This window comes from Pseudophryne corroboree, chromosome 10 (assembly GCF_028390025.1).
Source record: "Pseudophryne corroboree isolate aPseCor3 chromosome 10, aPseCor3.hap2, whole genome shotgun sequence".
Taxonomy (NCBI): domain Eukaryota; kingdom Metazoa; phylum Chordata; class Amphibia; order Anura; family Myobatrachidae; genus Pseudophryne; species Pseudophryne corroboree.
Genome location: NC_086453.1, coordinates 43,645,435 through 43,660,419, shown reverse-complemented (window position 1 = coordinate 43,660,419; position 14,985 = coordinate 43,645,435). Strand labels below are relative to the sequence as shown.

The 14,985-nt window shown below is 46.3% G+C and overlaps 2 protein-coding genes across 2 annotated transcripts in view; both read left to right on the top strand.

The window, feature by feature from the left end:
• Positions 1–2,818, top strand: part of LOC134965160 (sialic acid-binding Ig-like lectin 13) — a 42,304-nt gene extending 39,486 nt beyond the window's left edge. Inside the window, exon 6 of the mRNA XM_063941681.1 lies at positions 2,694–2,818. Within this exon, the coding sequence (XP_063797751.1) occupies positions 2,694–2,818 (125 nt within the window). The remainder of the gene's footprint in view (positions 1–2,693) is intronic.
• Positions 2,743–14,985, top strand: part of LOC134965926 (sialic acid-binding Ig-like lectin 14) — a 106,153-nt gene continuing 93,910 nt past the window's right edge. The window contains exon 1 of the mRNA XM_063942329.1: positions 2,743–2,827. The gene's annotated coding sequence lies outside the window, so the exon portion shown is untranslated. The remainder of the gene's footprint in view (positions 2,828–14,985) is intronic.

Sequence of the window (14,985 nt, the reverse complement as noted above, 5' to 3'; positions counted from 1 at the left end):
AGTGATAAAGAAAAAAACATCAAAAGGGAAGTTAGCCGCAGAGAAACATAAAATTGGCAATATGCCATTCACCACAAAAAGTGGCAGGGAAAGACTCAGAGTCTAGACGAGGTGTCCAAAAAATGAAAACAACTAATGCAGTAGAACAATCTGTGCATTCAGAACCGTCGCACATTCCTGAGAAATGTTTAGGGATGTCCATGTTAGCTATTTGTGAGTCTGACATTTCTCACACTGCCCTCATAGACAGGCTGTTTCTAGCCAAGTGCGAGATGTAAAGATGCACCCCCCACCATTGACATTAAAAAAATGCGCCCCCCCCCCCCATAGATATAAAAAATACAAATTTGTGATTGCCAAAGGCACAAGTGCTCCCTGCAAGGGGGCATGGCCTCACTAAAATGGGCATGGCCTCACTAAAATGGGCGTGATCTCACCTGAAAAGACTACCATACACCCCAGTTTTTGACCCTGCACAAACAGATCATGGCCACCATAGGGGGAAAAAATAAATTCCACCATATTGAGCCCCACACAGTAATGCCCACTGTACCATATTATGCCACACACCACAATGTCCTTGATGCATTATGCCCTACAGTAAATCTTCTAATTACTTTTAAATTACCTGCTCGTTGCCAAGGGTTTCAAGCACTGGGTGTCATGCTGGTTGTCAGGGGTTTCATGCTCTGGGATCCATGCTGGTTGCCAGGGTTTTCATGCTCTTTGACGGGTGTCATGATCGTTGCCAGGGTTGTGTAATGCTAGTTGCCAGGGCTGTGTAAATGACACAGCCCTGGCAACTGGCATTACACAGTTCTGGCAAATGGCATTACACAGCTCTGGCAACTGGCATTCCACAGGGTAATGTCAGTTGCCAGGGCTGTGTAATGCTAGTATCCAGGGCTGTGTAGTGCTTTTTGGGGTGTTTACAGCACCTGAAAAGCCACCCACCAGCATCTCCCTCCTCCGCCTAATACCCGTTGCACTGTCCTAGTGTCCTGGCTCCCCCTCAGCGGAGTGTCCTGGCTCGGCCCCGAGCGGAGTACTAATGACGGGGAGGTGAACGAGCACTAGGAGCCAGCTGCGGCAGATGCCCCATGCGATGCCATGCCTTGCCCACTGCAAGAAACGGCTGTGCTTATAGAGAAGCCTCTTTCACCTCCTTCCAACATTTCTGTACTATCTGCACATGTGGGGAGCAGTACACGTAAAGATGGTGATGAGGGCATAATAGAACTTGAGGATTCATATGTGGAAGTGGAACAGGATGAGGGGGATATGTGTATACTACTACCATCTGACCGTGAGGATGTTGATGATGATGTTGTTTGTGTAAGTCAGACACCAGCGGCTGTAGTTCTTGCCCATGATAAAAAGAAAGCCATTGTGATGCCTGGGCATAAGACTAAAAAAGCGAACTCTTTGGTGTGGAATTATTTTTCCACAAATCCTGACAATGATTGCGAAGTCCTCTGCTCCATTTGTGAGGACAAAGTTAGTAGAGGTAGGGACATTAGCCATCTAGGCACCTACTCCATGTTACATTATTTGCGGCAAATTCATGAAATTTAATTTACAAGATTATAATGTAATTAACACCTCATCATCATCTTCATCATCATCAAACGCCTCATTTATTGATCGGCAGTAGTCCTTCCAAAAAATATTATTTTGGGTGCCCAAACAAAGCAAGCACTTCAGCCACAAAAGTGTCAGTCCCTGTCACTGAAATGCTTGTTACACTGTGCGTGTCCTTTTTATTATCCAACATAAGGGTGGGAGGGGGGGGGGGTAAAAAGGACATTTCCATCTTGCACCACTTTTCATTTCTGCACTGCTGCGTGGCAATGTTTTATAGATGTGCTATAAACTGCCGTATGTTTGTGCCGCTGCTCTGTCAGTTAGTAACCAGCCAGCTAGCTGCAGCCTTTGGCCTAAAACTGATGAAAACAATATTGTGAGCGGTGAGGTGGTCAAAATTGACTGGAAATGAGTGAAAATGAATGTCATTGAGGTCAATAATACTGTAGGAACAAAAACAGGCCAAAATTCTGTGATTTTAGCTGTTTTTATGATTTTTTTTCTAAAAAAAAAAAAATACAGATCCAATACCACAACCCAAGATTTCGGCAGGCGCACGTCTCTATTTTTTTCGCATGGTTTTTCCTGAAAATTCTAATTCTTCTGAAGAAAACAAAATTATTGTGTGATCACTACATAAACAAATGATTGATATGGAAATGTAACCATCCCAAAAAGTGGCAAGATAGGCTCTGCACAAGGTTGAGGAAAGCTTCTGCTGTGAAAGCGTTATAGAAGGGGAAGTGTGGGGGAGGGGGTATTTTAAACGCATCCCCTTATTACATCTATATACTAAACTGTATCTTTGAGCTCTTTACCGTATACTATGTTCATGATGTCGGCTTGTGTCACAGATCAGGTATGTTCGCAAAAAATATATAAAAACAAGAAGTTTTTGGTATTCTTACTCTTGTTCTTATGTTACAGGCAAGTGTTAATTCCATAAAAATATAACATTTTTTACAGAACAGGTTAAGCAAAAAACTAATCTAATCCCATGTGGCATATACTGTATATTGCACAAGGAATTCACATAATAGGATGAGGAAGAGATTTGGTTGCATCTTATTTTACTGTGTCTTTCAGTTTAACTTCTGCTTTTTATCTAGCTGAAAAGCTATCGGAATGTACAGAACAGACAGAAGGAGGAAAGGGAGGAAGACAGACACTGATGAACTGTACAACAGACCAACATCTTTTGATTACAGACAGTGAATGGAGAGAACATTTGTAACAATTCCAGGTAACAAAAAAGAGCCAGAGAAAATGTTAACTTTTTGCATCTTATGTGTATAACTGAATAATCAGTATAGTCCACAGGTTCTCAAACTCGGTCCTCAGGACCCCACACGGTTCATGTTTTGCAGGTCACCTGTACATTTTTAAAATGTGACAGTTGGTGATACACAGTGCAGCTGCTGGGTGACATGGAAAACGTGAACCGTGTGGGGTCCTGAGGACCGAGTTCGAGAATCACTGGACTATAGTCACATTAATTTTGATTATCATATCTGAGCAATGTTACTGGTTCTTTGATTAACAACATATCTCTGTATAAAACAAAAAACCAGGGGCCTAATTCAGAGTTGATCGCAGCAGCAAATTTGTTAGCAGTTGGGCAAAACCATGGGGGGTCATGCAGACCTGATTGCACACTAGGTTTTTTCACAGCGCTGCGATCAGGTCGGAACTGTGCATGCGTATGCACCGCAATGCGCAGGTGCATCGCATGGGTACAAAGCGGATCGTTGCTGTGCGGTGGGTTTTACGAAGAATCCATTTGCACAGCCGATCGCAAGGAGATTGACAGGAAGTAGGCGTTTGTGGGTGGCAACTGACCGTTTTCTGGGAGTGGTTGGAAAAACGCAGGTGTGTCCAAGCGTTTGCAGGGCGGGTGTCTGGCGTCAATTCCGGCCCCGGACAGGCTGAAGTGATCGCAGCGGGTGATTAAGTTCTGAGCAACTCAGAAACTGCACAAAACTTTTTTGGACTGCTCGGCTACATATGCGTTCGCACACTTGCAAAGCTAAAATACACTTGAATACACATGAATTAGGCCCCATGAGCACTGCAGGAGGGGCAGATATAACATGTGCAGAGAGAGTTAGATTTGGGTGGGGTGTGTTCAAACTAGAATCTAAATTGCAGTGTAAAAATAAAGCAGCCAGTATTTACCCTGCACAGAAACAAGATAACTCACCCAAATCTAACTCTCTCTGCTCATGTTATATCTGACCCCCCTGCAGTGCACATGGGCCCTCATTCCGAGTTGATCGGTCGCAATGCGAATGTAGCAGAGTTACACACGCTATGCCGCCGCCTACTGGGAGTGTATCTTAGCATCTTAAAAGTGCGACCGAAGTAATCGCAATATTGCGATCACAAACCTCGTAGCAGTTTTAGAGTAGCTTCATACTTACTCTGCCTGTGCGATCAGTTCAGTGCTTGTCGTTCCTGGTTGACGTCACAAACACACCCAGCGTTCGCCCAGGCACTCCCACCGTTTCTCCGGCCACTCCTGCATTTTTTCCGGAAACGGTAGCGTTTTCAGCCACACGCCCCTAAAAGCCGTGTTTCCGCCCAGTAACACCCATTTCCTGTCAATCACATTACGATCGCCGGAGCGATGAAAAAGCTGTGAGTAAAAATACTATCTTCATAGCAAAGATACTTGGCGCAGTCGCAGTGCGAATATTGCGCATGCGTACTAAGCGGAATTTCACTGCGATGCGATGAAAAATACAGAGCGAACAACTCGGAATGAGGGCCATGGTTTTGCACAACCGCTAACAAATTTGCTGCTGCAATCAACTCTGAATTATCCCCCAGATTTCCTGTTTCTATTCGACACTGAGTCATTTGCACACTGAGCCTACAGTATACTTCACTGACTCCAGTCCAAACTAAGTCTATTCTACACTGAGTCCACAGCATTCTACACTGAGTCTATCCCATGCTGAGTCTATTATACACTAAAGGGGGGTACTCACGGAGCGATATTCTAAGCAATCTGACTAGATTGCTTAGAATATAAGCCTGATCGCTCTGTGTGTACCCCTTACAGCGATAGCGATGCGCAGCCCAGCGCATCGCTGCTACTAGATTGGCCTGCCGTGCAGGCCAATCTAGCGGGTCGCTCACTTCACCCAGCGGCCCCCCGTCTCCCCCGCACGCTCAGCATACATCGCCCTGTGCTGAGCGGCGGGAGAGATATGTGCTGAGCGGTTCGCTCAGCACACATCTCTCCAGTGGCGGAACAAGCAAGCGGTGGGCCCAGGTGCGACAAAATGCTTTGGGCCCCCCCCCATCCAAGTCCACCCCAGGGGCAGTGCGCTCCGTAGGCGTGCGCAAAAATACATAGTGGCGTGGCTTCGTGGGGAAGGGGTGTGGCCACAAAATACCAACACAGTCGTCTCCATTATTCAAATTACGCCGCACAGTAGCACCACTACACCAGGTAGAGACCCTTTTACACCTTACAGCGAACAGATTCCTCTTTTTACACATTACAGCAGACAGCGTGTCCTTTTTACACATAACGGCAGACAGCGTACCCTTTTTACACATTACGGCAGACAGCGTGCCCATTTTTACACATTGCGGCAGGCAGTCCCCCCTTTTTACACATTGCGGCAGGCAGTCCCCCCTTTTTACACATTGCGGCAGGTAGTCCCCCCTTTTTACACATTGTGGCAGGCAGTCCCCCCTTTTTACACATTGCGGCAGGTAGTCCCCCCTTTTTACACATTGCGGCAGGCAGGCACAAGCAAGAAAGAAAAAGAAAGAAAGAAAGAAAAAGAAAAGAAAGAAAGAAAGAAAGAAAGAAAGAAAGAAAGAAAAAGAAAGAAAGAAAAGAAAGAAAGAAAAAGAAAAGAAAGAAAGAAAGAAAAAGAAAAGAAAGAAAGAAAGATTTATACTTACCCTCTCCGCCTCAGGCTCCTCGGTGCAGCGTCAGACGATTCCCGGGCAGCAGAGGAGGTGGTGGACGGAGGTGAAGGAGAGAGCCGCAGCAGCGCTGTGTTACTGGTGGAGGCGCTGCTGCTGCTGCCCCTCTGCTTCCCTATAGGCTGTTCTCGGAAGACAGCCTATAGGGAAGCAGAGGGGCAGCAGCAGCAGCGCCTCCACCAGTAACAAAGCGCTGCTGCGGCTCCCTTCTCCGCCTCCCTCCTCCTCCTTCCCCGTCCGACGTCCGTGCCGCTGGTCCTCTCCTCTCATCTGCGGGCGGCTGTGCGCTGCGGGCAGCGGTTGCCCACAGCGCACAGCGGCATGTAATGAGTCAGTTTGACTCATTACATGCTTGGGCCCCTGGACAGAGGCGGGCCCCAGTGCAGTGCACTGCCTGCACTGCCGGTAGTTCCGCCTCTGCATCTCTCCCCGTATCGGCCCGTCTATATGGGCCTTAAGTCTATTCCACACTGAGTCTATTGTACACTGAGTCTACAGTATTCTACACTGAGTCTATCCCATGCTGAGTCTCCTCTACACTGAGTCTATTCCACACTGAATCTATTGTACACTGAGTCTACAGTCTATTCCACACTGAGTCTACAGTATCGAGTACTACAATGACTCTATTCAGCACTGAGTATATTCTACACTGACTCTATTCTACACTGAATCACATACTTGGGTAAATTTACTAAGATTCGTAATTTTCCGTTTGAGGTCAAAGTTCAATCACGAATGACATCGAAAGTGTAAATATGCAACTTTTTGAATTTAGTACGACTAATTTACTAAGCTGCCGTATTCTGCATTTTCGGTTTTACCGATGTCGATGTCATTCGTTTTTTTAGGCAGTGTTTTACGTGAGTGACTTGTAAAACACTGCCGACTTTAATACAATGAATCTCGGCCGGATCTGAGAGATCCGTGCTGGGCTTCATTGTGCACTTTAAAAAAAAAAAAAAATCAGTGTTAAATAAAAAAAAAAAAATGCGTGGGGTCCCCCCCTCCTAAGCAAAACCAGCCTTGGGCTCTTTCAGCCGGTCCTGGTTGCAAATATATGGGGGAAAAAATGATAGAGGTTCCCCCATATTTCAACAACCAGCACCGGGCTCTGCGCCTGGTCCTGGTTCCAAAAATACGGGGGACAAAAAGCGTAGGGGTCCCCCGTATTTCTGAAACCAGCACCGGGCACCACTAGCCAGATACATAATGCCACAGCCGGGGGACACTTTTATATAGCTCCCGACGGCCCTGGCATTACATAACCAACTAGTCACCCCTGGCCGGGGTACCCTGGAGGAGTGGGAACCCCTTAAATCAAGGGGTCCCCCCCTCCAGCCACCCAAGGACCAGGGGTGAAGCCCGAGGCTGCCCCCCCCCATCCATGGGCTGCGGATGGGAGGCTGATAGCCGTTGTGTAAAAAAATGAATATTGTTTTTTGTAGCAGTACTACAAGTCCCAGCAAGCCTCCCCCGCAAGCTGGTACTTGGAGAACCACAAGTACCAGCATGCGGAGGAAAACCGGGCCCGCTGATACCTGTAGTAATACTACTAAAAAAATACCCCAATAAAAACATAAGACACACACCTTGAAAGTATAACTTTAATACATACATACACACCTCCATATACATATACTTACCTTATGTTCACACGAGGGTCGGTCCTCTTCTCCATGTAGAATCCATGGTGTACCTGTGGAAAAAAGTATACTCACAAAATCCAGTGTAGAAGCCTCTTCTTCTTGTAACCCATTTGTAATCCAGGTACTTGTCAAAATAAAAAAACGGACACCCGACCTCGCACTGAAAGGGGCCCCATGTTTTCACATGGGACACCTTTCCCCGAATGCCAGGAACCCCCTCTGACTTATGTCTAAGTGGGTTCCATCAGCCAATCAGGGAACGCCATGTTGTGGCATCCTCCTGATCGGCTGTGTGCTCCTGTACTGTATGACAGGCGGCACACGGCAGTGTTACAATGTAGCGCCTATGCGCTCCATTATAACCAATGGTGGGAAGTTTGTGGTCAGCGGTTGACCGAAAGTAACCTCACCGCTGACCACAAAGTTCCCACCATTGGTTACAATGGAGCGCATAGGCACTACATTGTAACACTGCCGTGTGTCGCCTGTCAAACAGTACAGGAGCACACAGCCAATCAGGAGGGTGCCACAACGTGGCGCTCCCTGATTGGCTGAAGAAATCCTCTTAGACATAAGTCAGAGGGGGTTTCTAGCATTCGGGGAAAGGGGTCCTATGTGAAAACATGGGGCCCCTTTCAGTGCGAGGTCGGGTGTCCGTTTTTTTATTTTGACAAGTACCTGGATTACAAATGGATTACAAGAAGAGGCTTCTACACTGGATTTTGTGAGTATAATTTTTTCCACAGGTACACCATGGATTCTACATGGAGAAGAGGACCGACCCTCGTGTGAACATAAGGTAAGTATGTGTATATGGAGGTGTGTATGTATGTATTAAAGTTATACTTTCAAGGTGTGTGTCTTATGTTTTTATTGGGGTATTTTTTTAGTAGTAGTACTACAGGTACCAGCGGGCCCGGTTTTCCTCCGCATGCTGGTACTTGTGGTTCTCCAAGTACCAGCTTGCGGGGGAGGCTTGCTGGGACTTGTAGTACTGCTACAAAAAACAATATTGATTTTTTTACACAATGGCTATCAGACTCCCATCCGCAGCCCTTGGATGGGGGGACAGCCTCGGGCTTCACCCCTGGTCCTTGGGTGGCTGGAGGGGGGGGACCCCTTGATTGAAGGGGTCCCCACTCCTCCAGGGTACCCCGGCCAGGGGTGACTAGTTGGTTATGTAATGCCAGGGCCGCCGGAAGCTATATAAAAGTGTCCCCCGGCTGTGGCATTATGTATCTGGCTAGCTGGTTTCAGAAATATGGGGGAACCCTACGCTTTTTGTCCCCCGTATTTTTGGAACCAGGACCAGGCGCAGAGCCCGGTGCTGGTTGTTTAAATATGGGGGAACCTCTATCATTTTTTTCCACATATTTTTGAAACCAGGACCGGCTCAAAGAGCCCGAGGCTGGTTTTGCTTAGGAGGGGGGACCCAATGCAATTTTTTTTCAAAAAATACACACTTTCCCATCCCCTTCCCACTGATAAACATGCACGGATCTCATGGATCCCTGCATGCCTATCCAAACACGGGATAAAAAAGCAGGTCTGTTTTTTTTTAGCACTTTTTCACTAATTGTTTTTCTGCACGGCAGTGTTTGGCTATTGTCGGCAGTGTTTGTGATTTGCACTTTTTAGTAAATTACCGATTTCTACCAAATTGCAGGCGTATTTGACTGATGGTGTATTGATTCGTGATTTTTTCCTAGGACTTCCAAAATATTACGAATGCCCTCATCACTGCCGAGATTTTTGCTTAGTAAATTACCGAAATGACACTTTGAAGAAAAAACGGCATCTCGGTCAAAATCGGGACCTTAGTAAATATACCCCACTGATTCTATTCTACACTGAGGCTATTCTACACTGAATCTTTTACACACTGAAAGGGCGAGATTGAATTCTTTGCTCGTCGGCAGCCACAAGATGGTGCCCAACGGAGTGTTATGATTCCCGTACTCCAGACCAGAGGAGATCTTATGGCAGAGGTCTGAGTACTGGAAAGATATGCTGGTTACGGGAGCAAGAAAGCCTAGTAACCCCTGGCGCCCTAACTCCGTTGTCTCGCCCGTGTTATCAGAAATCCCCTGCGAGACTATGGTTGCTTGAGCCCATGGCAGCCGCGTTCGAAGGGCGGATTATGTCTGCACAACCCCGATGCCCCCTCAGGTCTTAATGGGAGACAAAGGGAAATCCGAGACAGGGTGATAACAAGGGGCCCTCTGACTAAGCAACCAGGCCAGGGGTTACAAGCTATCTAACTTAAACCAAAAGTATGTGCGGACAAACCGCCAGGGAAAAGGACAACCAAAGATCCACTGATCCGTTACTCCTATCCAGCACCGCTGGATACCAGAGTGGATCTGTGGGAGCGGAATCCTCCGCAAAAGCTCCGGAACACAAAGAAACTAAATAATAAATAGTAAGCGGTCAAGCCGCAACACACGGCTACGCCGCGACTCACGAACACCACAGGATGTTAAAGGTGCTCGGTCGGACTCCAGGAATAGATGACAAATTCCGAGTTCTGGATCACTGAGGACAGGAACAACCGGATTGAGCAGGACTGGAAACTCTCTGTAACTGACACAGCAAACAGGAAGCTATCACCGGCGTCTGTGAGAAGTCCTGAGAGTGCTTAAATTTGAGAACCCTCCAATCATGATCCAGACAGGGTAATCACATAATGATGCCGTGCAGCTGCATGCTGCACGGCCAGAATACACTTGCACTGATTAATTAAGACCCAGCAACGGGGAACGCGGTCCGACCGTGGCGTCCCCGTTGCTAGGGTCTGAGCGGCTCCGTGCGCCCGGCGTCTAGCGTTGCTAGGGAGCCGGCGGCTGTCTGCCTGCGGCGTCCCTAGTTGCTAGGCGCCGGGCCGCACTGACGGGCGGACCCTCGGCGCCTAACAGTACCCCCCCCCTTGAGGAGGGGTCAAGGAACCCCTAAGGCCAGGTTTCTGATGAAATTCTCGAAAAAATGCCCTTTTGAGCCTCGGGGCATGGAGATCCTCATCCAGGACCCAAGACCTTTCTTCTGGACCATAACCTCTCCAATGTACCAAAAAATAAAGCCGACCCCGGGACAACTTGGAATCGAGAACCTTCTCCACTAAGAACTCCTGCTGACCCTGTACATCTATTGGTAATTTCCCCTGAGAGATCTTGCGAGGAAATCTACTGGACGAAACATATGGTTTTAACAAGGAGCAATGGAAGGTATTTCCGATCCGTAAAGTTTTTGCTAAACGTAACCGGAAAGCCACTGGATTGACTTTTTTGATAATATGAAATGGTCCAATAAATTTAGGACCCAATCTGGCTGAGGTTTGTCGAAGTTTAATGTTGCGAGTCGACAACCATACCCTATCTCCAACTTTAAAAGTGCACGGCCGCCGGAGCCTGTCAGAAAATTTTTTCTCCCGAAATGCCGCTTTTCTGAGAGCCAGGTGCACTTTTCTCCAAATGAGTTTGAGATGAGAGGTCAAGGTCAGTGAGGAGACAGAGGAATGTTGAAAAAAGGAATTAGCTCTGGGGTGAAAACCAAAAACTGTAAAAAATGGAGATACATTGGTGGAGGAATGACAGGCATTGTTGTAAGCAAACTCTGCTAACGGAAGAAACTCAGACAAGTCATTTTGGAGTTTGGCCGAGTACAAACGCAAATATTGTTTTAATGATTGATTAACTCGCTCAGTCTGCCCGTTGGATTGGGGATGGTAGCCAGACGTTAAAGATAATTTCATCTTTAATGAGGCACAAAAAGACTTCCAAAATTGTGCAATGAATTGTGGACCCCGATCAGAAACAATATCAGTGGGTAACCCATGGAGTCTGAAAACATGGCGGAGGAACAAGACTGCCAATCCCTGGGCAGATGGCAATCGGGGAAGAGCAATGAAATGGGCCATTTTGCTAAAACGGTCCACTACCACCCATATGACTCGGCATCCGGCTGACAGAGGGAGGTCCACCACAAAATCCATGGAAATATGAGACCATGGCCTAAGAGGAACATTCAAGGGCATAAGTTGACCGATAGGCAAGGAACGGGGAACCTTATGCTGTGCACAGACCTGACAAGAAAAAACAAACTCCTTAATGTCTTTGGAAAGACCAGGCCACCATACCGAGCGGGAAACTAATTCAAAGGTTTTAGCGATCCCCGGATGCCCGGCAACTTTGCTATCGTGAAACTCCGTCAAAACCGTTGCTCTCAAAAACTCGGGGACATAAAGACGACCAGCAGGAGTATTTCCAGGAGCTTGATGTTGAAGCTGCTTTAACTGGGTAAATAAATCTTGTGTGAGGCCTGCCCGAATGACTGAAGACGGAAGTATGGGAGTAACAGGACTGTTGTCTTGAACTGGAAGAAAACTGCGTGACAGGGCATCTGCCTTGGTATTCTTGGAACCTGGCCTGAAGGTGATAATGAACTTGAAACGAGTAAAAAATAAAGCCCAACGAGCTTGCCGGGCATTCAGCCGTTTAGCTGATTCAATGTATTGAAGATTTTTGTGATCAGTCAAAACTGAAATGGTATGAGTGGCTCCTTCAAGCCAATGCCTCCACTCCTCGAAAGCCCATTTAATAGCCAGTAATTCCCGGTTACCAACATCGTAGTTGGATTCAGCAGATGAGAATTTCCTGGACATAAAGGCACAAGGATGTAATTCTAGGGAATCCGGATCCTTCTGAGATAGGATAGCCCCTACTCCAACCTCCGAGGCATCAACCTCAACAATGAAAGGCAATTCTGGGTTGGGATGTCTGAGGACAGGGGCTGAGACAAAGGCTTGTTTCAAGGCCTGAAAAGATAACTCCGCTTCACGTGACCAGTTGGTAGGATCTGCTCCCTTCTTAGTCAGTGCCACAATGGGAGCAACTAGGTCAGAGAAAGAGTGAATAAATCTTCTATAGTAATTCGCAAACCCTAAAAAGCGCTGAATTGCTTTTAAATTGGTGGGTTGCGCCCAACTAAGGATGGCTTGGAGCTTCTTTGGTTCCATACAGAATCCCCGAGGGGAAATAATTAGAGATGAGCGCCGGAAATTTTTCGGGTTTTGTGTTTTGGTTTTGGGTTCGGTTCCGCGGCCGTGTTTTGGGTTCGACCGCGTTTTGGCAAAACCTCACCGAATTTTTTTTGTCGGATTCGGGTGTGTTTTGGATTCGGGTGTTTTTTTCAAAAAACCCTAAAAAACAGCTTAAATCATAGAATTTGGGGGTAATTTTGATCCCAAAGTATTATTAACCTCAAAAAACATAATTTACACTCATTTTCAGCCTATTCTGAACACATCACACCTCACAATATTATTTTTAGTCCTAAAATTTGCACCGAGGTCGCTGTGTGAGTAAGATAAGCGACCCTAGTGGCCGACACAAACACCGGGCCCATCTAGGAGTGGCACTGCAGTGTCACGCAGGATGTCCCTTCCAAAAAACCCTCCCCAAACAGCACATGACGCAAAGAAAAAAAGAGGCGCAATGAGGTAGCTGTGTGAGTAAGATTAGCGACCCTAGTGGCCGACACAAACACCGAGCCCATCTAGGAGTGGCACTGCAGTGTCACGCAGGATGTCCCTTCCAAAAAACCCTCCCCAAACAGCACATGACGCAAAGAAAAAAAGAGGCTTTTTACTGATATTTGGTGTTTTGGATTTGACATGCTCTGTACTATGACATTGGGCATCGGCCTTGGCAGACGACGTTGCTGGCATTTCATCGTCTCGGCCATGACTAGTGGCAGCAGCTTCAGCACGAGGTGGAAGTGGATCTTGATCTTTCCCTAATTTTGGAACCTCAACTTTTTTGTTCTCCATATTTTATAGGCAGAACTAAAAGGCACCTCAGGTAAACAATGGAGATGGATGGATTGGATACTAGTATACAATTATGGACGGACTGCCACGGTTAGGTGGTATAAAAAAACCACGGTTAGGTGGTATATATTATAATAATAATACAATTATGGATGGACGGACTGCCTGCCGACTGCCGACACAGAGGTAGCCACAGCCGTGAACTACCGCACTGTACACTGGTTGATAAAGAGATAGTAGTATACTCGTAACAACTAGTATGACACTATGACGACGGTATAAAGAATGAAAAAAAAACCACGGTTAGGTGGTATATATTATAATAATAATACAATTATGGATGGACGGACTGCCTGCCGACTGCCGACACAGAGGTAGCCACAGCCGTGAACTACCGCACTGTACACTGGTTGATAAAGAGATAGTAGTATACTCGTAACAACTAGTATGACACTATGACGACGGTATAAAGAATGCAAAAAAAACCACAGTTAGGTGGTATATATTATAATAATAATACAATTATGGATGGACGGACTGCCTGCCGACTGCCGACACAGAGGTAGCCACAGCCGTGAACTACCGCACTGTACACTGGTTGATAAAGAGATAGTAGTATACTCGTAACAATTAGGATGACACTATGACGGTATAAAGAATGAAAAAAAAACCACGGTTAGGTGGTAGGTATATAATAATAAATAATACAATTCTGGTCGGACGGACTGCCTGCCGTGTGCCGACACAGAGGTAGCCACAGCCGTGAACTACCGCACTGTACACTGGTTGATAAAGAGATAGTAGTATACTCGTAACAATTAGGATGACACTATGACGGTATAAAGAATGAAAAAAAAACCACGGTTAGGTGGTAGGTATATAATAATAAATAATACAATTCTGGTCGGACGGACTGCCTGCCGTGTGCCGACACAGAGGTAGCCACAGCCGTGAACTACCGCACTGTACACTGGTTGATAAAGAGATAGTAGTATACTCGTAACAATTAGGATGACACTATGACGGTATAAAGAATGAAAAAAAAACCACGGTTAGGTGGTAGGTATATAATAATAAATAATACAATTCTGGTCGGACGGACTGCCTGCCGTGTGCCGACACAGAGGTAGCCACAGCCGTGAACTACCGCACTGTACACTGGTTGATAAAGAGATAGTAGTATACTCGTAACAATTAGGATGACACTATGACGGTATAAAGAATGAAAAAAAAACCACGGTTAGGTGGTAGGTATATAATAATAAATAATACAATTCTGGTCGGACGGACTGCCTGCCGTGTGCCGACACAGAGGTAGCCACAGCCGTGAACTACCGCACTGTACACTGGTTGATAAAGAGATAGTAGTATACTCGTAACAATTAGGATGACACTATGACGGTATAAAGAATGAAAAAAAAACCACGGTTAGGTGGTAGGTATATAATAATAAATAATACAATTCTGGTCGGACGGACTGCCTGCCGTGTGCCGACACAGAGGTAGCCACAGCCGTGAACTACCGCACTGTACTGTGTCTGCTGCTAATATAGACTGGTTGATATTTAAAGAGATATTAGTAGTATACAACAATACTATACTGGTGGTCAGGCACTGGTCACCACTCCTGCAGCAAAAGTGTGCACTGTTAATTAATATAATTGTACTCCTGGCTCCTGCTAACAACCTGCAGTGCTCCCCAGTCTCCCCCACAATTAATTATAAGCTTTTAATTTATACATTGATGACTGTGCAGCACACTGGGCTGAGCTGAGTGCACACAGACTGAGTCACACTGTGTGACTGACTGTGCTGTGTATCGGTTTTTTTTTCAGGCAGAGAACGGATATAGCAGAGAGAAGTGAACGGATATATTATATTAAATAAAAGTTAACTAGCAACTGCACTGGTCACTGACTGTGGTAAACTAACTCTGTCTGCGACTCTGCACAATCTCTCTCTATCTAATCTATCTATCTCTAT